The sequence below is a fragment of the Narcine bancroftii genome, chromosome 2 (genome assembly GCF_036971445.1).
Source record: "Narcine bancroftii isolate sNarBan1 chromosome 2, sNarBan1.hap1, whole genome shotgun sequence".
Taxonomy (NCBI): Eukaryota; Metazoa; Chordata; class Chondrichthyes; order Torpediniformes; family Narcinidae; genus Narcine; species Narcine bancroftii.
Window position 1 is genome coordinate 321227963 of NC_091470.1, and position 24829 is coordinate 321252791.

General features: G+C 45.2%; 1 protein-coding gene across 9 annotated transcripts in view; it reads right to left on the reverse strand.

Annotated features, from left to right (window-relative positions):
* Positions 1-24829, reverse strand: part of esrp1 (epithelial splicing regulatory protein 1) — a 118203-nt gene that overhangs the window by 23253 nt on the left and 70121 nt on the right. Inside the window, exon 14 of one of the 9 annotated variants that reach the window (XM_069921870.1) lies at positions 9058-9881. The exons of the other annotated variants lie outside the window; for them this stretch is intronic. Coding sequence (XP_069777971.1) covers positions 9734-9881 — 148 coding nt within the window. The 3' untranslated portion in view covers positions 9058-9733. Of the gene's footprint in view, positions 1-9057; positions 9882-24829 lie in introns of those variants that run through there. 9 annotated transcript variants of the gene reach the window in all.

A 24829-nucleotide genomic window follows, 5' to 3' on the forward strand; every position in this document is an offset into this window, starting at 1 on the left:
TGCATCTGGTGCTCCCTTTGTGGCCTTCTCTGGGCGCAGATTGGGAAATCACTTCTCTGAGCACCTTCACTCCGCCCACTCCAGTGACAGAGACCTCCCAGTAGCCAACCATTTCAGTTCCCACCAAGATCACCCACAAACAGGAGGAACAACAACCGATTTTCCATCTGGGCATGCTCCAGCCAGGTGGCATTTACATCAAAGTTTCTGGTTTCTGCTAACTTTATTTCCTCTTCCCCCTCCCAGTTCTCCTCCCTCCCTTCACCTAGTCATCCCTCCTCCCCTCAATTGCTGCTGTCCCCTCCCTCTCTTCTCAACTTATCACCTCCTGCCTTTTGTTCAGACACCTGCCGACATTTTTCCATCCCTTGATGAAGGGCTCAAGCCTGAAACGCTGGTTATATATTTTTAACTTTGCTATTTAAAGGTCACTGCTTGACCTGCTGAGTTTCTCCACCTTTGTGTTTTTACGAGGTCCAACATGTAGTTAAGGCAGAAAATGGCAATTTGGCCTTCATAATCTAGGATTAGAGTTTAAAAATAAGGAGGTTTTGTTGCAATTGTACAAGGCATTGGTGAGGCCTCAACTGGATTCGTCCACTAATCTAAAGAAAACATAGTAACAACGTGACTATACAGGCCAATTCCTGGGATGAGAGAGTTCTACCAAATAGTTTAGGCCAATATTACTCAGAGTTTAAGAGAATGAGAACTGACCTTAATCAAACAACCATGATCCTGAGGGGGATTGTCAGGGTAGTTGTTGGCATGTTTTCACCTGTGAGTCCCTCAAACAATCTTGTCCTTGTGTCTCCTGTTGTTAAATCTCAGCAGTGCAGAGACTTAATTTCGCAGAGGTAGTGGAAGCTGACTCATAAGAATTTAAAGTGGAAGGGGATAAGCATACATTTTAAAAATTGCTGAAGATGAGGAGGGGCATGGAGAAATAGAAGAGAAGTTGATGGAACACAACAGCACAGTCTTCTTTTGGTTGTCCATCCTGTTGGATGATGATAGTTCCTTTCAGTCAGTTTATGGGGTTTAATATGTACGTCCTGGAGTGGCTTGCCAGGCTGATCTTTAACAGGCCATGCTTGCCACCTACTTGCCAGGTGAGGCCTGGAGGGGCAGCAGGGGCAGAAGCTCTGTTGTGCCACTTCTGTTCCCTCTGTGCTTGTTCTCAGCAGCGTCCACACCTTTTCTGACATTGATGGGGCAATGTCAGCTTTCTTGAGGCTTCTGTGCAGAACATCCTTGTATTGTAGTCGCCAGCCTCCTCATTTTTGGGCATCGCTGGACAGACTTCAGTCAGGCAGTCTGACAACATGTCCTGCCCAGCGCAGTTGGGCCGACACCACCAAGGTTGAAACTGCTGGCATTCTGGATCGAGAAAGGACCTTGATATTGGAGACCTTGTCTCACCAGGTCATCTTCAGAGATCATTGCTATCAGCAATTCAGTCCACCTCTAAAAATTGTGCTGTTCATCACTTTCTCCATTGCTAATGAGTGAAATCTCAGGATAGACAAAAATGTAAGCAATTTACAGAGTAATTTTAATGAAACAATTTAGAATCCTTGAATCATTTAAAATGTAACATCGAGCTTCGCAAATAACCATGGCTGGAATGGTTGGCGGAAAGATTAGTGCAACGCTTTTGCAGTGCAAACAATCAGGACTGGGGTTTAAATCCTGCATTGTCTGTAAGGAGTTTGTACATTCTCCTCATATCTGTGTGTTTTCCCCAGGGGCTTCAGCTTCCTCCCTCTGTTCAAAACATACTGGGGATGAAGGTTAATTGGGTGTAAATTGGGCAGCAAGGACTAGAGAGCCGATAAGGCCTGTTACCATGCTATATGTCTAAATTAAATTAAAAATACATAAATTTATGTATTTGAGTTTCCTCATGTGAATATTTATCAGAATTACCAAAACAGCCATTGGTTTTATTTTTGAATAAAACATAGCATGAACATTCTTGTAACTTTAATCATTTGACCTGTGCCTGGCATTGAAACATGCAAGTCTGAAGAATGACCTCACTGAAGCCCGTGTAAGGAGTACCATTGAATACGGTCAATGATCCGGATTAAAAGGCAAGTGAAGGTGAGAGGTCTATTTTGCATTTTCTTTCACTGGTAGTTTTTAAATACATTAAAAATACACAATTTTCTGCCTCTGATTGTCAGGGACATTTAAAGCTGAAAGATTTAACATTGGTCAAGGTTTCAGGGATGAAACCTCAGCAACAAAACCTTTGGCAAAATAACCTGTTTGTACCTCACATCACTTCCTTCAGTGTCGAGGCCAAATAGGTCTTGCAGAACCACAGGAATAAAGCAGTGAGGTGGAAAGATGAGGTGATCTCACACATTGTGCCAGATTGAGCTCAATCCAGCCCAAAATGCTCAGACCAATACCTGAGTTAATTACAAATTGTGCTCTTCCTATGAAGCAGGGAGACTTTTTTTTTAAAAAAACTTTATTTATTCATTCAAAAAAACAAATAGTACATAACATATACAACAATTAACCATAAACATGAATGTTATTTTTTATATAGAAAAAAAAAAGAACACCCCCCCCCTTCAGCCAACTCTCCTAAGGAGATCCATAAAGAAAAAAGAAAAAATATTAAAGAAAAATTAAACATACATATTAAAATCTAATCAATATAAATTGAAATGTAAATATTCTGCATATAACAACCACTTATTAATAAAAAAATTATAATTATCACACAAAACATATGTAATTTTTTCCATTATTAAACAATATTTCACCTCATTATGCCATCTATTAATATCAATCATATTTGTATCTTTCCACATACTAGTAATACATTTTTTCACTACAGATAAAGCTAAATATACAAAAGCAAGTTGAAACTTATCTAATCCCAAACCTTTCAGAGGTTGCAAACTACCCAATAAAAATACTGTCGGATATAAAAGTATTTTAATCTTATACAGGTATTCTAAAAATAATTGAATTTTCTTCCAAAAAGATTGTACATGACCAAACAACATGAAAAAAAGTTCCAACAGAATTACCACATCTAAAACACCAATCTGATTCATGAAAACCATACTTTTTTAATTTTTCAGGTGTTAAGTATAATTGATGTAAAACAATTATAGTTAATCATTGCATAACGTGCATTTATCAATCTAGTTACACTATCTTAACAGATATCTAACCAATCATCCTCGGAAAAAATAAAACCAGTATCCGCTTCCCATTTACTTTTAGATCTATCCCAACCCTTTTTATCCATACCATCCTGTTTTATTTGATGCATAGATGAAATATAATCCTTCTCTGGTACCTTCATAAGAAAAATCTCAAATTTAGTCATTTCAAGTAAAATCATATCTCTACCAAACGTATGTTTTACCAAAGATCGAATTTGATAATAGAGAAACAAAGAGTTCTTATCAATACTAAAACTGTCCCTCATCTGATTAAAAAATAAAAATTTACCCTCTTTAAAACAATCTCCCAAATTTTTCACACCTTTAAATCTCCAATGCAATAAACTTCGATTATGTATTGAAAAGGAAATAAGTTGATTATTATCTTCTTTGGCTTGGCTTCGCGGACGAAGATTTATGGAGGGGGTAAAAAGTCCACGTCAGCTGCAGGCTCGTTTGTGGCTGACAAGTCCGATGCGGGACAGGCAGACACGATTGCAGCAGTTGCAGGGGAAAATTGGTTGGTTGGGGTTGGGTGTTGGGTTTTTCCTCCTTTGCCTTTTGTCAGTGAGGTGGGCTCTGCGGTCTTCTTCAAAGAAGGTTGCTGCCCGCCAAACTGTGAGGTGCCAAGATGCACGGTTTGAGGCGTTATCAGCCCACTGGCGGTGGTCAATGTGGCAGGCACCAAGAGATTTCTTTAGGCAGTCCTTGTACCTTTTCTTTGGTGCACCTCTGTCACGGTGGCCAGTGGAGAGCTCACCATATAACAGGATCTTGGGAAGGCGATGGTCCTCCATTCTGGAGACGTGACCCATCCAGCGCAGCTGGATCTTCAGCAGCATGGACTCGATGCTGTCGACCTCTGCCATCTCGAGTACTTCGACGTTAGGGATGAAAGCGCTCCAATGGATGTTGAGGATGGAGCGGAGACAACGCTGGTGGAAGCGTTCTAGGAGCCGTAGGTGGTGCCGGTAGAGGACCCATGATTCGGAGCCGAACAGGAGTGTGGGTATGACAACGGCTCTGTATACGCTTATCTTTGTGAGGTTTTTCAGTTGGTTGTTTTTCCAGACTCTTTTGTGTAGTCTTCCAAAGGCGCTATTTGCCTTGGCGAGTCTGTTGTCTATCTCATTGTCGATCCTTGCATCTGATGAAATGGTGCAGCCGAGATAGGTAAACTGGTTGACCGTTTTGAGTTTTGTGTGCCCGATGGAGATGTGGGGGGGCTGGTAGTCATGGTGGGGAGCTGGCTGATGGAGGACCTCAGTTTTCTTCAGGCTGACTTCCAGGCCAAACATTTTGGCAGTTTCCGCAAAGCAGGACGTCAAGCGCTGAAGAGCTGGCTCTGAATGGGCAACTAAAGCGGCATCGTCTGCAAAGAGTAGTTCACGGACAAGTTTCTCTTGTGTCTTGGTGTGATCTTGCAGGCGCCTCAGATTGAAGAGACTGCCATCCGTGCGGTACCGGATGTAAACAGCATCTTCATTGTTGGGGTCTTTCATGGCTTGGTTCAGCATCATGCTGAAGAAGATTGAAAAGAGGGTTTGTGCGAGAACACAGCCTTGCTTCACGCCATTGTTAATGGAGAAGGGTTCAGAGACCTCATTGCTGTATCTGACCCGACCTTGTTGGTTTTCGTGCAGTTGGATAATCATGTTGAGGAACTTTGGGGGACATCCGATGCGCTCTAGTATTTGCCAAAGCCCTTTCCTGCTCACGGTGTCGAAGGCTTTGGTGAGGTCAACAAAGGTGATGGAGAGTCCTTTGTTTTGTTCTCTGCACTTTTCTTGGAGCTGTCTGAGGGCAAAGACCATGTCAGTAGTTCCTCTGTTTGCGCGAAAGCCGCACTGTGATTCTGGGAGAACATTCTCGGCGACACTAGGTATTATTCTATTTAGTAGAATCCTAGCGAAGATTTTGCCTGCAATGGAGAGCAACGTGATTCCCCTGTAGTTTGAGCAGTCTGATTTCTCGCCTTTGTTTTTGTACAGGGTGATGATGGTGGCATCACGAAGATCCTGAGGCAGTTTACCTTGGACCCAACAAAGCTTGAAAAACTCATGCAGTTTGGCATGCAGAGTTTTGCCGCCAGCCTTCCAGACCTCTGGGGGGGATTCCATCCATACCTGCTGCTTTGCCACTTTTCAGTTGTTCGATTGCCTTATATGTCTCATCCAGTGTGAGAACCTCATCCAGCTCTAGCCTTAGGGGCTGTTGAGGGAGCTGGAGCAGGGCGGAATCTTGGACTGAGCGGTTGGCACTGAAAAGAGATTGGAAGTGTTCTGACCATCGGTTGAGGATGGAGATCTTGTCGCTGAGGAGGACTTTGCCGTCTGAGCTGCGCAGCGGGCTTTGGACTTGGGGTGAGGGGCCGTACACAGCCTTTAGAGCCTCGTAGAAACCCCTGAAGTCGCCAATGTCCGCGCTGAGCTGGGTTCGTTTGGCGAGGCTAGTCCACCACTCATTTTGGATCTCCCGGAGTTTGCGCTGAAGATGGCTGCATGCGCGACGGAAGGCTTGTTTCTTCTCTGGACAGGACGGCTTTGTAAGGTGAGCCTGGTGGGCAGCTCGCTTCTTTGCCAGCAGCTCCTGGATTTCCTGGCTGTTTTCGTCAAACCAATCCTTGTTTTTCCTGGAGGAGAAGCCCAGTACCTCTTCAGTGGATTGCAGTATGGTAGTCTTCAACTGATCCCAGAGGGTTTCAGGGGACGGGTCCGTGAGGCGGGTTGCATCGTCGAGCTTTGCTTTGAGGTTTGCCTGGAAGTTTCCTCTCGCTTCGTCTGACTGCAGGTTTCCAACATTGAACCTCTTTCTGGGGGCTTTATTGTTCCTGGGCTTTGGCTTGAAGTGAAGGTTGAGCTTGCAGCGAACCAGCCGGTGGTCAGTGTGGCATTCCGCGCTAGGCATGACCCTGGTGTGGAGCACATCTCGTTTGTCACTTTCACGCACCAGGATGTAGTCCAGGAGGTGCCAGTGTTTGGATCGGGGATGCATCCAGGTGGTCTTAAGGCTGTCCCTCTGCTGAAAAAGGGTGTTTGTAATGACAAGCCGCTGTTCTGCACAGAGCTCCAACAGGAGGCGCCCATTGTCGTTGCACTTGCCGACGCCATGCTTGCCCAGGATTCCTGGCCAGGTTTCTGAGTCTTTGCCGACACGAGCGTTGAAGTCGCCCAGGATGACAACCTTGTTGGCTGTAGGGGTGTGTTGGATGAGGTTGCGCAGGTCGGTGTAGAACTTGTCCTTTTCTGCTGGTTCCGCCTGGAGGGTTGGAGCATAGACACTGATGAGGGTGATGTGACGCTTGTTTTGAAGGGGGAGTCGCATGGACATGATTCGGTCCGAGAGGCCTGTCGGAAGGGTTTCGAGTTTGGAGGCAATGAAGCTGTTGACCATGAAGCCTACACCAGATAGGCATCGTTCATCCGAAGGCTTGCCAGACCAGTAGAGTGTGTAGCCCGCGCCGCGTTCTTGGAGGCTGCCTACATCTGCCAGGCGTACTTCAATGAGAGCGGCTATGTCGATGTCAAGTCTGAGGGGTTCATGTGCAATGAGGGCAGACCGACGTTCAGGTCGGTGGCTGTCAGCCTTGTCTAGCATGGTTCTGATGTTCCAGCATGCTAGCTTGAGTTTGTGAGTATCTTTTGAGGGGGAGGACGTGGAGGGGGAGGACGTGGAGGGGGAGGACGTGGAGGGGGAGGACGTGGAGGGGGAGGACGTGGAGGGGGAGGACGTGGAGGGGGAGGACGTGGAGGGGGAGGACGTGGAGGGGGAGGACGTGGAGGGGGAGGACGTGGAGGGGGAGGACGTGGAGGGGGAGGACGTGGAGGGGGAGGACGTGGAGGGGGAGGACGTGGAGGGGGAGGACGTGGAGGGGGAGGACGTGGAGGGGGAGGACGTGGAGGGGGAGGACGTGGAGGGGGAGGACGTGGAGGGGGAGGACGTGGAGGGGGAGGACGTGGAGGGGGAGGACGTGGAGGGGGAGGACGTGGACCTGTCCTCGGGCCTGCGCAAAGGAGCTTTTAGGTGGAGTGCAGTGCGCGCAGTACTGGCCCCACCCTTTACACCCATGGTTCGTGTGCCGTGGCCAAGCAAGCTGGGACGTGGCAGCGAGGTCCTTGGGTCGTAGGTTTTATATCGGAGTGGCCTTCTCCTATGCAGGTTTCTTACCCGGGCTGGAGGGGCCTGCCTCCCCTCCTAGGTCGGTCCATACTGCCCGGACCGGGGCCGAGGCCGCCGCAGCTCACCCTGTGCCTGGACTGGGGCCGCCGCCTCCCACTCTCTGCCCGGATCGGGGCCTCCGCCTGCCCCACTCGACCGAGGCCGGGGCCGCCGTCTCCCCCTTGCTCCTGCCCGGATCGGGGCCGCCGCCGTCTACCCTTCACCCGGACCGGGGCCGGGGCCGCTGCTGCTCTCCCTGTGCCCGGACTGGGGCCGCCGCCTCCCACTCTCTGCCCGGACCGGGGCCTCCGCCTGCCTCACTTGACTGAGGCCGGGGCCGCCGTCTCCCCCTTGCTCCTGCCCGGATCGGGGCCGCCGCCGCCGCCTACCCTTCGCCCGGATCGGGGCCGCCGCCGCCGCCTACCCTTCGCCCGGATCGGGGCCGCCGCCGCCGCCTACCCTTCGCCCGGATCGGGGCCGCCGCCGCCGCCTACCCTTCGCCCGGATCGGGGCCGTCGCCGCCGCCTACCCTTCGCCCGGATCGGGGCCGTCGCCGCCGCCTACCCTTCGCCCGGATCGGGGCCGCCGCCGCTGCCTACCCTTCGCCCGGACCGGGGCCGGGGCCAGCAAGGGGGAGACGGCGGCCCCGGCCTCGGTCGAGTGAGGCAGGCGGAGGCCCCGATCCGGGCAGAGAGTTGGAGGCGGCGGCCCCAGTCCGGGCACAGGGAGAGCAGCAGCGGCCCCGGCCCCGGTCCGGGCGAAGGGTAGACGGCGGCGGCCCCGATGCAGGCAGGAGCAAGGGGGAGACGGCGGCCCCGGCCTCGGTCGAGTGAGGCAGGCGGAGGCCCCGGTCCGGGCAGAGAGTGGGAGGCGGCGGCCCCAGTCCGGGCACAGGGAGAGCAGCAGCGGCCCCGGCCCCGGTCCGGGCGAAGGGTAGACGGCGGCGGCCCCGATGCAGGCAGGAGCAAGGGGGAGACGGCGGCCCCGGCCTCGGTCGAGTGAGGCAGGCGGAGGCCCCGGTCCGGGCAGAGAGTGGGAGGCGGCGGCCCCAGTCCGGGCACAGGGAGAGCAGCAGCGGCCTCGGCCCCGGTCCGGGCGAAGGGTAGGCGGCGGCCCCGATCCGGGCAGGAGCAAGGGGGAGACGGCGGCCCCGGCCTCGGTCGAGTGAGGCAGGCGGAGGCCCCGGTCCGGGCAGAGAGTTGAAGGCGGCGGCCCCAGTCCGGGCACAGTTGATTATTATACAATGGAGTCAAAGCCGATAATTCACCCCTAGAGCCTATCATTTTATTTTTTTTTATCCATAACTTCATTAGATGTTTTAATATAGGCACATTATATTGCTGTAACAAATTTATATTCCATCTAAACAAAAACTGATGTATTTCAAATTCAGAAATATTTGCCATCTCAATTTTGGCCCAACTAGGAGGCCGTTCCAAATCCATCAATGAACTAATAAATTTAAGTTGGGCTGCTTCATAATAATTTTGAAAATGTGGTAAACGTAATCCCCCTAACTCATATTTCCAAGTTAATTTATTCAAAGCTACTCTCAAAAATTTACCTCTCCATAAAAACTCCCTAACCATTTTATTCAAATCTCGAAAAAAAATATTATCAAGTAAATACGGAATAGATTGAAACAAATATTGCATACGTGGAAAAACAGTGAGACTTCTTGAGTGTGACTGGTTGCTCATGCTATTGACAATATCAGTGCAGCAAGAAATTGACAACAGCATTGGAAAAGGGAAAGTTCATGTTGGACCTGGAAAGATTTCAAATGGGTGGAATACAGTGTGATCTGGGTATTTTTGGTGTCCATCATTTCTTCAACACTACACCTTGCATAAATGTTTAATTAAACGTACAGAGTGAAGCAGGCCGCTCTGACGATGGGGCTGGGATAATCCTAAAGCAATTTACGAAAGATCATTCTACTCATGGTGTTTAGTGATTTACTTTTCCCTACCAAAAAAATATGGATTAGATAGATTGGATGCATTGCCATTTATAACTTATCAATTTGTACTATTTTCATTATTTTCTCATCACATGTTGATCATACTCCAACATGTATCATCCCTGGACCGTTGAGTGGGTTATTCATCTAAAGAAATATGCTTGCCAATTAGGAACAGACCACTTTTTTTTGTACCTCCATAAAATAGGATTAATGACTAATTTGACTGTAATCTCAATGCTATATTCCTGCCAACTGCTGGCAACTTTCATTTTCTGATTTTTCCAAATCTATATCTTTGCTTATTCAAAGAATCTCTTTCCTCCAATATTAGAGGAAAGTTCTAAAGACTCATGGCCCTGGAAAAGAAATGCCTCACCTCAGTCTTTAATGGGTATCCTTTCTTTTATAAAAAAAATTAGATTCTCTTATGAAACATCTCCACATCCTTCAAGACACCAGGTATTTTGCATAGTTGAATCAGGATCACTCTCACTTTCCAGACTCCAGCAAATACTAGTTTGTCCAACATTTCCTTCATGAGACAATCTTCCCCTTCCAGATATCTAACAAACAAATATCATTTCAATACATTTACCTACTTCTTTAAGTAACATTTAAAATGAACACTTACAATTTTTCCATGATATTCCATTTACCCACTTACTAAAAGATGGTTTACATTTTCCTCACAACATTCCTATCAACCTTTCCTATCAAAGTAACTACCCAAGTATCAATGTGAACAAGACGAAGGAGATGATCATTGACTTCAGGAGGACCAGGAATGACCACCCTCCACTACACATCCATAATTCTGTAGTGGAGAGCATCATGTTCCATGGAGTTCACTTAACTAGTGACTATCATGGACATTCAACATCTCTTCACTTGTCAGCAAGGTGCAACAGTGACTGCAATTCCTGAGAAGACTGAAGTAGGCAAGGCCATTGGCCACCATTGTGTCAACCTTCTGTAGGAGCTCTATCAAGAGCCTCCTGGCCGGCTGCAACAGTGTGGTATGGTTGCTGCAGAGAAATGGATCAGAGGTCAATGCACAGGACCAGAGGAGTGGCAAAGGGGATCAATAGAGTCTTTCCTCCCCCCCCCCCAAATCTACGTGATTCACTGGGATCGTTGTTTGAAGAGAGTGCTCAAAATCATTGAGGACTCCTTCCATACTGCATACAGTATCTTTCAGCTGCTCTCGTTGGGGAAGAAATACAGGAGCATCAGAGCCAGCACCACCAGGCTGAAGAACAAGTTCCTCCCACTGACAAAGAGAATGCGGAACAACCAAAGGAAGAACTTACACTAACCATCCAAGATTCTCATATTCATGAAAAAATATCTATTTATTTATTTGTATAAGAATATTTGTCCTGCATATGTATTGTTTGTCTGGATGTATGTTATGTCTTGTCCGCCTGTTCTGCACCAAGGACCGGAGAATGCGGTTTCAATCAAGTGGTACTTGTACTATCAGATGAAAATAAACTTGACTTTATGCATTCAGCCAAGTTAACCACCATATCTTTGGTTTCTTAATCCAACCCATTTATACCATTTATATAAAATTGCAAAATTGAGGCCAAGCACAAATCTGTTGCACACACCTTGCTCCATCTTGCCAATGAGGGAAACACTCCGTCAGCCAATTTTCTATCCACACCAATACTTTATTTCCTACACTTTTATTATCTATAATAACCTTTGTGGTATCTTATTAGATAACTTTTAAAAATCTCAGCAGCAACTCCCCTTTATTCAGAGCACACCTTATTTTTAATCCAATTCAGCCCATTCTAATGCCTGCTCTGAGTACTGACTCAAATATCTCCATATCTTTGAATAGGGAAATATCTGGCTTCCACACTGAACCTCCCAATTCCAGAAATAACATTAATTTGTGCGAGCAAGGGGGAAAGTAAACATGCACTAATTTGTACAAAAACTTTCTACTGAAAAACAAAGAAAAAGAATCATGCCAAATGGCCACTGACCCAACCTATCACCTATTTTTTATTGCACAGATGCTGCTCACTTACTGGGTATTTCAAGCACTTTGTTTTCCTTCTATAGATTTTAATGTAGCGTATAATGAAGTAAACTATATTCAAGCACCCCCTTCAGTCAGCCAGCAATTTTTTGTTGCAGAAATCGATTAAATCCTAACGTCTGACAGGTGAAGGAGTATTCAAGCACTTCTTTGAAACACCTGACCTTGCATGTACAAAAACATGCAGTCATTCACAATTGCTTAAAGGGACCAAATTCTTGACATTAAAGTGAAGTTAACAGGGCTGCTGTACTGGCTGCAGTTTAGTCATTAACTTCTCTATTTTTACAAATATTTTTATTGCTTTTTCATGCTCATGAATTTTCAGATTGTAACTTTAGATAATGATGGCCATTAAGCAGTTCAGCTAGAGGCAAATTCAATCATAATTAACTCACTGCTTTCTTCATTGGTATTGTAGCTTGGGTTGTAAATTAAAGGGTGTCACAATAAATTACTTTTATAAAAGGAAGTCTTTGGCTTTGTGGCACCATTTTTACATGTTATATAAAAAAATCAGGTATAGTTAAGGTTTGAACAATGCCTCAGTCCTGTCATAAGTAAAGTGTGACTTCATTGCTTATCTGTGGACTGACATATCATTAATTCTTAAATCCAGATAGAATGGGATTTCAGAGATCTGCAATATCTTTCTGCACCAAATCTTACTTCAACTGCAATGAAAAGGTTACTGCCACTCATGCTCAGAAACCTATCATTCCACGAATACATGCACTATTTACCAAGTGACAATAATGACATAAAAGAAAAATAGAAATCAATACCAAATAGCGAAAAAACATGAGGGACTGCACACGCTAGGACTTGAGGCAAAAAATTATCTGCTGGAGGAACTCAGCAGGTCAAGCAGCATCAATTGGCGGGGTGGGGGGGGGGGGGAAGAGAGGTTGTGACCTTCCTTCATCAAGGGTGAGAGTACAGAGGGGAAATAGCAGGTATAATTATGACAAGGCCCATTAAGGGTTTAAGGAATCAGGAAGGGGAGAAGGATGGACAGACAGGGAGGCAGAGTTAGTTGATTGGCATATGTCAAAGAAAGGGATACAAAGGCAAAAGAAAAAAAATAAAGGAGGGGGTCAGGTGCAGGAAAATCCAGGATGAAGTTGGTGACAACCAGAAAGGGATGACCAAAGGCGACAAAGGCTGTCACAGCTGTAATTTGATAAGTAGAAGAGGCGAGAATGGAGATGAAAATGGAAGGCATTAACAGAAACTAAGAACAAGTTACCGGGGCAGGATTCTGTCTGTGAAATGTGGGTGGAAGAGGATGGAAGCAGAGGGAAGAATAGAAGTAGCCCAGAAGAGAGAAGAAACTCAAATTTTAAATTTAAATTTAGACATACTGCACAGTAACAAGCCATTTCAGCCCATGCCACCCAGCCATACCAAATTAACTTACAACCCAGTGCTTGTTAGCTGAAATTGAAAATTTCAATGTTCATACCACTGGGCTGCAGGTTGCCCAGATGGAATAAGAATTGTTGTTCCTCTGGTTTACATTGGGCCTCACTCATGCAGTAGAGGAGGCCAAGGAGGGTCATGCTGGAATGGGAATTGAAATGGCATACAATCAGGAGCTCAGAATGTCCATTGGGTACAGAGTGTAAAATGGTCCTGAAGTCTGCGATTGATCTCACCAATGTAGACAGAGTCATTTGGAATTCCAAATGCAGTAGCTGAGGTTGGAGAAGGTGCACCCAAATCTTTGCCTTAGCCAGAAGGCCATTTAGGTCCCTAGATGATGATGAGAAAGGAGGTGCAAGAGCAAGTGATACACTTCCTGGAGTCACAGGGAAAATGTACATTTTACAACTAATGAATCGGTACAAAAATGCCACATTCAGTCATACATTTGAGGAAAATTTAAATTAATGAAGGTAGAGCCATGAACATGGATATTCAACCAGAAGTAGCCTATCAATTATTGCCACTGAAGCTAAATCTTAAATAGTTCCCTCTCTTTGAGAGGGTGGGCTCTCAGGCAACATAATCCAGATTTCAACAACCCTCCAAGTGAAAATAAATTCTTCACGTCTGGCTCCTCACTTTACACAAGACCTCGTCTTCAACCATTTGATCCATTCCATGTGATAAAAAATATTTATTATCTAAAATTTTTTTTAGACATTGTGATGCATTACTGCAGCAGTAAGCAGACACAAAACTCGAGAAAGTCTGTACAATTATTCCGTTAAAAGTCTCTGCTACAGTGGTAGCTGTACTGGTGGCTCCCAAGTGACTGGCTCAGGAGGGGTCAGCTCAGGATTATATGCTGGGCAGTTGATTGACAGCCAGCCGGGTGGAGTTAGGTCTATTCAAGTCAGCTGATTAACAGCCGGCCAGGTGTGGTCTGCACTCTGGTGATCTTCCTACAGGTACAGAAATAGCCCCTGCAGTAGGCTAGAGGTGTATCACCACATTCACCCCCTTCTTTAAAATTGACCTGGGGTGGGGAGTTTTAGCAATATTCTTAGGTGGTAATGTGTATTTACAGGTTTAGACGGTCCAGCGGCTGGAGGCTCTGTGACCATTGCAGGGTTGGCACCTGGTAAAAGGTCGGCGAGGGTGTCCTTGGTGGCTGAGGGCTAGATGGGATGGCTAGGGCGGGTGCTGGGGAGTGGCCAGGGCGACATGGATTGGCAAGCGTGTGAGGCGTTGGAGGGGTGGGGGAAGGGTCGCCTCCGCGGCGTGAGTGTGCAATGAGAGTTCGAGATGGGGAAGACGCATGGGGCCGACGTGGTCCTGGGGTGGTGGAGGCTGCTGTGTCAGGGTGGGTTCTCCCACTGGGGCCAGATCCGTGGTTGAGACGGTGTCCTCCCGGGGTACCTGAGCTAGGCGTGGTTGGTGTGTAGGAGGAACACCTGGTCAACCAGAGGGTTGGCGTTGTGGGCCCGTGCGTGTTTATGCAGGAGCACCGGTCCTGGAAACATGAGCGATGCTGGGAGGGAGATTCCAGTTGCCGATATCTTGGGGAACAAAAACAGGCGTTCATGAGTGGTCTCATTGGTAGCCATACACAGGAGCGACCTGATGGTGTGGAGCGCCACGGACCAGCGTTTTGACTTAGGGGCCAGGAGGATTGCCTTCCAGATCACCCCGTTTTTGCACTCCACCTGCCTGTTGCCCCATGGGTTGTAACTAGTCATGCAACTAGTTGTGATGCCCCTTGCTGTCAGGTACTGCCACAGCTCCTCACTCATGAAGCTGGACCCCCGGTCGCTGTAGGTGAACGCGGGGTAGCCAAAAAGAGTGAAGATCTATGTCAGTGCCCTGACGACGGTGACTGTGGAGGTGTCAGGGCACGGGATGGTGAAGGGAAAACGGGAGTACTCGTCTATCACTGTGATGAAGTTGACGTTCCGGTTCATGGAAGGCAGGGGGCCCTTGAAGGCAATACTGAGGCGTTTGAAGGATCGGGTGGCCTTCACGTCGTGGGCCTGGGGCGGGCAGAAGTAAGGCTTCTTGGAGACCTGGCATGCGTCAGTCATGGTCCGGGTGTATGGGAGGTTCCGGGTCTTAATGAAATAGTAGAGCCGTGTAACGCCCGGGTGGCAGAGGGATTCGTGGAGTGCCTACAGCTGGTCAGCCTGGGTCGATGCGCAGGTCTGGTATAGGGCGTCAGGGGAGTCGTTAAACTTCCCCAGCCGGTACTGGATGTTGTAGCTGAACATTGCTAGCTCAACTCTCCAGCGCAAAATCTTGTCGTTTTTGATCTTGCCTTTGTGGGAGGTGCTGAACATGAATGTCACTTCACGATGGTTTGTGAGGAGGGTGAATCTCCTGCCTGCCAGGTAGTGACATCAGTAGCGGACCATTTCCATGATTGCTTGGGCCTCCTTTTCAATGGTGGAGTGCCTGAGCTCGGAACCATGGAGGATTCTTGAGAAGAAGGTAATGGGCCGCCTCTCCTGGTTGAGGGTGGTGGCAAAGGCCACATCGGAGGCATCGCACTCCACCTGGAATGGGGAGTCCTCATCCACTGCATGCAATGTCCTGCAATGTCCTGCCTGATGCGGGTAAAGTCTGCCTGGACCTCGGATGGGAGGGGAAAGGTGGTGGCCAGGGCCAGTGGGCTGAGAAGCGGGGAACCCACTGGGAGTAGTAGGAAAAGAGGCCGAGGCACCTGCGGAGGACCTTAAACGTGTGTGGGAGGGGTAGCTCCATTAATGGCCGCATGTGCTCTGGATCAGGGCCAATGACACCATGTAACATGATGTACCCCAGGAATGGCAAGGCAGGTGGTGCTGAATACACACATCTCTGTTGTAAATGAGGTTCAGCTCCTTGGCCATCCGGAGAAATCTCTCCAGGTTGGCATCATGGTCCTGCAGGTTGTGGCCGCAGATGGTGACATTGTCCAGATATGGGAAGGTCGCTCTCAGCTTGTGCCAACCTACCATACAGTCCATTTTGCGCTGGAAGACAGAGACCCTGTAAGTGACCCCGAATTTGAAGGCATTGTAGGGCTTGTCTCGCACGTGGATCGGGAGCTGATGATAAGCTGACTTCAGGTCGATTGTGGAGTAGACCCTGTAGCGGGCTATCTTGTTGACCATGTCGACTATCCTGGGTAAGGGGTAGGCATCCAGCTGCGTGTGGTGAATGTCTGCCAAGCTGCCGGTCTCCCCTCTGGCAAGCCTTGCTGTACTAACATTGGCTGTGCATTATCTCTACTGTTAAGTACACTCCCCTTGGATATAACTGTATATGCACCTATTGACTTTCATTATTGTACTATGAGTTTCTAATAAAAGCCATGATTATTGTTTGACCACATAGTTTTTGACTACTTCATAACCATATAACCGTTTACAGCACGGAAACAGGCCATGTCGGCCCTTCAAGTCTGCACCGTTTCACTTGAACAACTCCACTAGCTCCTCCGCAAACTCCTGAGGAAGTAGAGGATGCCGTATATAATTGTGTAAAAGTCAGTACCACGTATAAATCAACCCCCTATTTTTGGCCAAAACAAAAATTGGGAATCTCCACCCTCTGCATATCGACCAATGACCCTACCCCACCCCAAAATTATCTCCTAAAAGTTGCATTTACCTTCCAGAAGGAAAAATACAGATGCACAAATAGTCCAGCTTAATGATTTAAATTGCAAGATTATTTTCTTTCTGTCATAGGACATTACAGGACAGAAAAGTCCCTTTGGCTCATGATGTTGTGCTAACCTAGATATAACTACTCCTCAACCCTCTATTTTTATTACATCTAAGAGTCTGTTTAATGTTCTTATTATAACAGCTTCCACCACTACCCCCAGCAATGCATTCCAGCAACCCATCATGGTGATTCTTTTTTAAATTCTGTATAATCCGCATTACTCATTGGCATCACTTCACTTTTATTTGTGTTGATCTTGTACCCTGATATTTCTCCATACCCCTTCAATTCAATTAGCAGTTCAATTTTATTAGCAGAAATGGATGCAGCTCTCAAGTTAGAGCGGCTGATAATCGACCAGTCTGCCCCGAGGGCCAGAGAAATTTTCAACCACTGGATTGCTTGTTTCGATTACTACATGGCTCAAAACAATGTGGTCGATGAGGCGATACAATGGGGCTGTACAGTGAACTCTCTGCTGGGTGAGGTCCCTTTCGCCTTAGCGCAAGGAGCTATCACTCTGGCTATAGCCCGGGAATGTCTGACTGCTTACTAAGCAGTGCCACGGAATGTGGTGTTTGCTCGACACCAGTTACTGACTAGATGCCAGAAACCCGGGGAAAGTGATGCTGCCTATGCACTGACCTTCAACTCACTGGCAAACGAATGTGATGTCAGGGCAGTCAATGTGCAACAACACCGCAAGGCCTTGAAGCTGGATGCTTTTGTCAATGGGATTGATTCCAGTTACATCCGACAGAGGCTGCTGGAGGCGGAGCCCTTAACCTACAACCGGGCAGTCACTCTAGCCAAAACACTGAGAAGTGCCATGCAGTCCAGTGAAATGCTAGAAATCGAAAAGGAAACATCCAGAAGTACTGGAACCCTGAAGGAAAGAAAAGGGTGAACTCCTGAAAAATGCTACTTCTGTGATAAGAGCTGGCACCCCAGACAGAAGAGCCTGGCTTGATTTGCTACCTGCAGCTATTGTGGGAAACTCGACCACTTTGCTAAAGCATGGAAGGCGAAAAGTACTCCCACTGATAAGAAAAAGAGAAGCACCAAGAAAATGCATTCCGGGGGGGGGGGCGGGGGGGGGGGGGGCGGCGTGGCAAGATGGCATAGAGGACATAAAACATACGTTTTTAAAATTTAAGTATATAAACATTTTGTTTCTACTTCTAAGTACATTATTTGTCTATAATGGTGGCTAACATTAAAAAACCAAAGACTCAACTACAGAAAAATCTACTTTTTAAAAGTGCTGAAGAACTGAGGTCTACCTGTCCAGCTGGAACCATGGAGTTGCCATTGGGAACTTCCAAGCCACAGAGAACTCTGGCTAGGTTGAGTATTACGCCGGCACCGATCTTGGCTCCGCAAGATGACGCCGGCTTGTTGATGAAATCGGCCGACGTTGACCTGCGTGTTCGTGATGTCAGATGCGCGGATGACCCGACTGAACAAAGAGCCCTTGAGTCCGCGCTGCTGTCAGGGGAGATGGGGATGCGCAGGAGGGCGTTGGAGATCACCCCTGCATGGCCCATGGCCCTGTCAGGAATGAGCGGTACCCCCAGGGTCTGCAACTTATTGGAGCATGTGTGGGCTGCGGGGGGGCCCGAGCGGCGGCGCCCTGATGTGGTCGGGGTGACGTCGTCAGGTGTGCAGACCCGCAGCCGCATGGGAAAAGGCCTGACAACGGTGGAACAAGAAGAAGACGACTTATCTTTAATGGCCAGTTCACAGGAACAACTGGAGGAGGAGTTTATAGAAGGTGGGTCCCAAAATGTGGTATTGGAATCTGGACTGAACTCTATTTTTACTGTTTTGGAAGGGATTGCCTGCCACATGGATAATATGTCTCATCAAATGACCCAAATGCAAACTACAATGTTTAATGTGTCTGAAGATATATCCTCACTTAAGAGAGATGTTAATAAATGCCTTACTTCAGTGGATTTAGTACAGGAAAAATTTTTAAAACTTGAGAAGCTTTCTCTGAATGTAAATAGCAAGTCGTATATAATAAGGATAAAATAGAGAAAGTGGAAGATTTGTTTGTGGATTGGGGAATTCAGAAGTGAGATTTATTTAAAAAGATTGATTCATTGGAAAATCAAAGTCAGAGAGATAATGTAATAATTGTGGGGCTTCCAGAAAATATTGAAGGAGCAGATCCAATAAAAATTTTAAAGGACTGGATCCCCGAGATGTTGGGTAAAGAGTTCTTTCCGGGTGGTTTAGTATTGGAGAGGGCACATAGAGCGCTAAGGAAGAAACCGTTATCGGGACAACCATCACGAGCAGTTTTAATTCGGTGCCTGAATTATCAGGATAGAGAAATGATTTTGCGGTTGGCGGAACAGAAGGGAAGACAAAGTCAATCTCCAATGATGAGTCCAGAATAATAGTTTTCTTCTATGCAGATTTGAGTCAAGAAATTATTAGACGTCGACGGGAATTCAATTCAGTTATATCAGATCATTCTTTATTTTTTTCTTATGAAAGTTCAGAGGTGGTATGTTCATCCTATAGATGGATATTTAATACAATGTTGTTGAAAAAAACCTGAGTTTGTTACTTTTGTTAAAGAACAGATTGATTTTTTCTTAATTGAAAATGCTAATTCAATTGAAAGTCATTTTGTATTTGGGATGCGTTAAAAGTTTATTTAAGAGGGCAAATAATTAGTTATACTATTAAAGTTAAGAAAGGATATATGGCTGAAAGTCTTAAATTAGAAAAGCAAATTGATGAACTGGAGATGGAATTTCAGAAGAGAGTGACCGAAGATCAGAAAATAGCTTTGACAAAATTGAAACTGTGATATAATACATTACAGACTTATCAATTTAAATGTTTACTTAATTGGTCTAAGCAATTATATTATGAGTGGGGTGAGAAGGCATGCAAAGTACTTGCATGGCAGTTAAAGAAGGAACAGACCTCAAGGGTTATTAATGCTGTTAAAAAGAATTCAATAGTTACCTCTAAACCTCAGGAAATCAATGACCAGTTTTATTCATTTTATAAAAAATTATATATTTCTGAGGGGAAACAGGATAATGGATCTATTGATTCTTTTTTATCTACAGTAACGTTATCAGCATTAGAAGAAAAGGATATTATAGATTTGGAAGCTCCTTCTACAGATCTAGAAATTAAGACTGTTATTTTGGAAATGCCTAATGGTAATTCACCAGGTGATGATGGGTTTTCGGTGGAATTTTATAAAGTTTTTTTGAGGATTTATCCTCTGTGTTTGGGGAGGTACTACAACAAGTGACTGAACATTATGAGTTACCAAAATCTTGTTCTAGTGCTTTAATTACTAATTCCAAAGAAAGATAGAGATCCATTAAAGGTGTCTTATATAGACCTATTTCTTTATTGAATGTGGACTATAAAATAATAGCTAAAATGTTAGCAAATTGACTTGCTAAATATTTGCCTAAATTGATACATGTAGACCAAATGGGTTTTATTAAAAATAGACATGCTTCAGATAATATTCTTCGATTAATTAGTTTGGTCAATACATATCGGCAGCAACCCAACTACTTGATGCAGAAAAAGCTTTTGATAGGGTCGAATGGGATTTTTAAATTTGTTTTGGAAAAGTTTAAATTTGGCCCTTTTTTTTATTGATTGGATTAAAGCTTTATATACAAACCCAACTGCTAGGGTGGTGACAAATGGACAAGTTTCATGGTTGTTTAAATTGACACATTCTACCCGACAGGGTTGTCCATTGTCGCCAGCCCGGTTTGTGTTGGCCATTGAACCCTTAGCTCAATTAATAAGCCAAAATGAACAGATACAAGGGATGAGAGCTCTGGATGAAGAGTATAATTTATTTGCAGATGATGTTTTGATATATTTAACAAACCCAGAACAATCCTTGCCACACTTACAGGAATGTTTCTTACAGTACAGATCATTGTCTGGATACAAATTTAATTGGGGAAAAAAGTGAAATTTTGACAGTTGGTGAAGATGATTATTCAGTTTATAAAAATGTTACTAATTTGAAATGGTTGGATAAAATTAAATATTTAGGAATAATTGTGAATACTGAGTATCAATCTTTATATAAATTAAATTATGTTCCATTATTGAAAAAGATTAAAGCAGATTTAATTAAGTGGAAGGACCTTCTGTTAACTCTAATTGCCCAGGTTAATTGTATTAAAATGAATGTTTTTCCATGTATTCAATATCTGTTTCAATCAATACCATGTTTTCTTGAAAACAACTTTTTTCAGGACTTAAATAAAATCACTTGGGAATTTTTATGAAAAGGTAAACTACCAAGGGTAGCATTAAATTAACTTACCTGGAAGTATGCATTAGGTGGATTACAATTACCTCAATTATTTTCAGAACTATTATGAAGCAGCCCAACTTAAATTTATTAGTCGTTTGATGGATTTTGATCGGCCTCCAAGTTGGGCTAAAGTTGAGATGGCATGTATTTCTGAAACTGCAATACATCAATTTATATTTCAGTGGTATATAAATTTATTACAGGAGAATAATATGCCGATATTAAAACATTTATAAAAACAATACAGGATTGCTTTGTAGAAAGACAATTTATTTCTTTTAATCAATCAATTGAAAGAACGTTTTGGTATTGCCAAAAATTCTTTGTTTGTTTACTATCAACTTCGATCATTGGTAAAAAATATGTATGGTAGAGAGATGATTTTACCTGTATTGTCGGAATTAGAGTCTTTGATTTCTTCTATTCCAAAGAAGGGCTATATTTCTGTTATGTATCAAATACTACCAGATAATATGGATAAGCCGGAATGGGAGAAATCTAAGCTTAAATGGGAAAATGACGTAACTTTTGTTTTTCCTGAAGAATATTGGACGGATATGTGTTATGATAGTGTTACTAGATTGACAAATGTATGATATGGAATGTTAATTACAATTTCTTGCATCAGTTATATTTAACTTCTGAGAAATTGATAAAATGTGGCTTTAGTAATTCAGATTCTTGTTTTAGATGTGGTACATGTGTTGGAATTTTTTTTACATGCTGTTTGGTCCTGTATGTATGTACAACCATTTTGGGAAGAAATTAAGTTAATTTTGGAAAAATTGTATAAGTTTAAGTTACCATTAGATCCATCCACATTTTAAAAATTGGGTTATGTGATTCCTTTAAAGGGATTGGGTTTGGATAAATTTCAAATTGCATTTGTATATTTAGCACTGTCCGTAGCTCAAAAATGTATAGCAAGTACATGGAAAGATACAGTGATTAATATAATGCGATGGCATAATGAATTGTTATGGAAAAAATTACATAGGTTTTGCATGATGATTACTCTTTTTTGTTAATAAGTGGTTACCATATTTGAATTATATGCATTTAGATGTACTTTGATTTATTTTATTTTTATTTTTTCTTTATATATTTTATTGGCTCTCCTTAAGAAAGCTGGCTGAAGGGGTGGGAGGGTGGGTGGGAATTTAATTATGAAAAATTTTTTAAAAATTATTTTTATATTTTCTTTTTAAAAATTCCTAATTTGTTTATATACATAAAAATGTCTTGTTATTGTCTATATTTTGTATGATTACCAATAATTTTTCAAATAAATAAAGTTTGAAAAAAAATGCGTCCTGGAGCTGCAGGAATGGAAGACAACTGTGAAAAGGGGGAATCTTTAGACGAGCAGGCTGAATTGAATTCATGTGACGGCGTCGAGGATGGGATTCGAACCCATGCGTGGGCCACTATCCGCACTTCATCCCCCATGCTAGTTACTACGGTCTGTCCGCATTAAATATCAAAGCTTCTTCCCTTTTCAGTGATTTATCCCCTGAATGTCAGCCAATTGCCACTAAGAGCCATTCTTACAGCAATGAGGATCGTGAGTTTATCAAAGCTGAGACCCAGAGACTGCTTAAAGAGGGAATAATTGAACCTAGTAAGAGTCCTTGGTGGGCGCAAGTGGTAGTCGTGAAAAATCACACTAAGAGACAACTGGCTATTTACTACAGCCAGACAATCAACCGTTACACGAACCTGGATGCCTACTCCCTGCCACGCATCAATGAAATGATTAATCTGATCTTTGGCTTGGCTTCGCGGACGAAGATTTATGGAGGGGGTAAATGTCCACGTCAGCTGCAGGCTCGTTTGTGGCTGACAAGTCTGATGCGGGACAGGCAGACACGGTTGCAGCGGTTGCAGGGGAAAATTGGTTGGTTGGGGTTGGGTGTTGGGTTTTTCCTCCTTTGCCTTTTGTCAGTGAGGTGGGCTCTGCGGTCTTCTTCAAAGGAGGTTGCTGCCCGCCAAACTGTGAGGCGCCAAGATGCACGGTTTGAGGCGATATCAGCCCACTGGCAGTGGTCAATGTGGCAGGCACCAAGAGATTTCTTTAGGCAGTCCTTGTACCTTTTCTTTGGTGCACCTCTGTCACGGTGGCCAGTGGAGAACTCGCCATATAACACGATCTGGAAAGGCGATGGTCCTCCATTCTGGAGACGTGACCCACCCAGCGCAGCTGGATCTTCAGCAGCGTGGACTCGATGCTGTCGACCTCTGCCATCTCGAGTACTTCGACGTTAGGGATGAAAGCGCTCCAATGAATGTTGAGGATGGAGCGGAGACAATGCTGGTGGAAGCGTTCTAGGAGCCGTAGGTGATGCCGGTAGAGGACCCATGATTCGGAGCCGAACAGGAGTGTGGGTATGACAACGGCTCTGTATACGCTTATCTTTGTGAGGTTTTTCAGTTGGTTGTTTTTCCAGACTCTTTTGTGTAGTCTTCCAAAGGCGCTATTTGCCTTGGCGAGTCTGTTGTCTATCTCATTGTCGATCCTTGCATCTGATGAAATGGTGCAGCCGAGATAGGTAAACTGGTTGACCGTTTTGAGTTTTGTGTGCCCGATGGAGATGTGGGGTGGCTGGTAGTCATGGTGGGGAGCTGGCTGATGGAGGACCTCAGTTTTCTTCAGGCTGACTTCCAGGCCAAACACTTTGGCAGTTTCCGCAAAACAGGACGTCAAGCGCTGAAGAGCTGGCTCTGAATGGGCAACTAAAGCGGCATCGTCTGCAAAGAGTAGTTCACGGACAAGTTTCTCTTGTGTCTTGGTGTGAGCTTGCAGGCGCCTCAGATTGAAGAGACTGCCATCCGTGCGGTACCGGATGTAAACAGCGTCTTCATTGTTGAGGTCTTTCATGGCTTGGTTCAGCATCATGCTGAAGAAGATTGAAAAGAGGGTTGGTGCGAGAACACAGCCTTGCTTCACGCCATTGTTAATGGAGAAGGGTTCAGAGAGCTCATTGCTGTATCTGACCCGACCTTGTTGGTTTTCGTGCAGTTGGATAATCATGTTGAGGAACTTTGGGGGGCATCCGATGCGCTCTAGTATTTGCCAAAGCCCTTTCCTGCTCACGGTGTTGAAGGCTTTGGTGAGGTCAACAAAGGTGATGTAGAGTCCTTTGTTTTGTTCTCTGCACTTTTTTTGGAGCTGTCTGAGGGCAAAGTTCCTCTGTTTGCGCGAAAGCCGCACTGTGATTCTGGGAGAATATTCTCGGCGACACTAGGTATTATTCTATTTAGGAAAATCCTAGCGAAGATTTTGCCTGCAATGGAGAGCAGCGTGATTCCCCTGTAGTTTGAGCAGTCTGATTTCTCGCCTTTGTTTTTGTACAGGGTGATGATGATGGCATCACGAAGGTCCTGAGGCAGTTTTCCTTGGTCCCAACAAAGCTTGAAAAACTCATGCAGTTTGATATGCAGAGTTTTGCCGCCAGCCTTCCAGACCTCTGGGGGGGATTCCATCCATACCTGCTGGTTTGCCACTTTTCAGTTGTTCGATTGCCTTATATGTCTCATCCTGGGTGAGGACCTCATCCAGCTCTAGCCTTAGGGTCTGTTGAGGGAGCTGGAGCAGGGCAGAATCTTGGACTGAGCGGTTGGCACTGAAAAGAGATTGGAAGTGTTCTGACCTTCGGTTGAGGAATACAAAATGTACTCCACTATCAACCTCAAAGCAGCTTATCACCAAATCCCCATTAAGAAAAGGGAACAGTGAGGAGTCACGTGATGGAGTAGTGGCCGGACGGTGAACTCCAGCCCTCTCCAGAAAAGTCAGAAAAAACAAAGCAAAACACAAAGGCACAAAAATAAAAATCAAAGTAAAGTGAATATAAAGGTGGAAAGAAGATGGCGACGAAAAAAGAAAAGTGGAAACCAACGGTAAGAAAAGAGGAAGAGAAGACAACGGAAGATGAAGGAAAAGGCCTTACCTGTTCGAAGAGGCCCGCGGTGGAGAGAGAAACCCGCTCCCT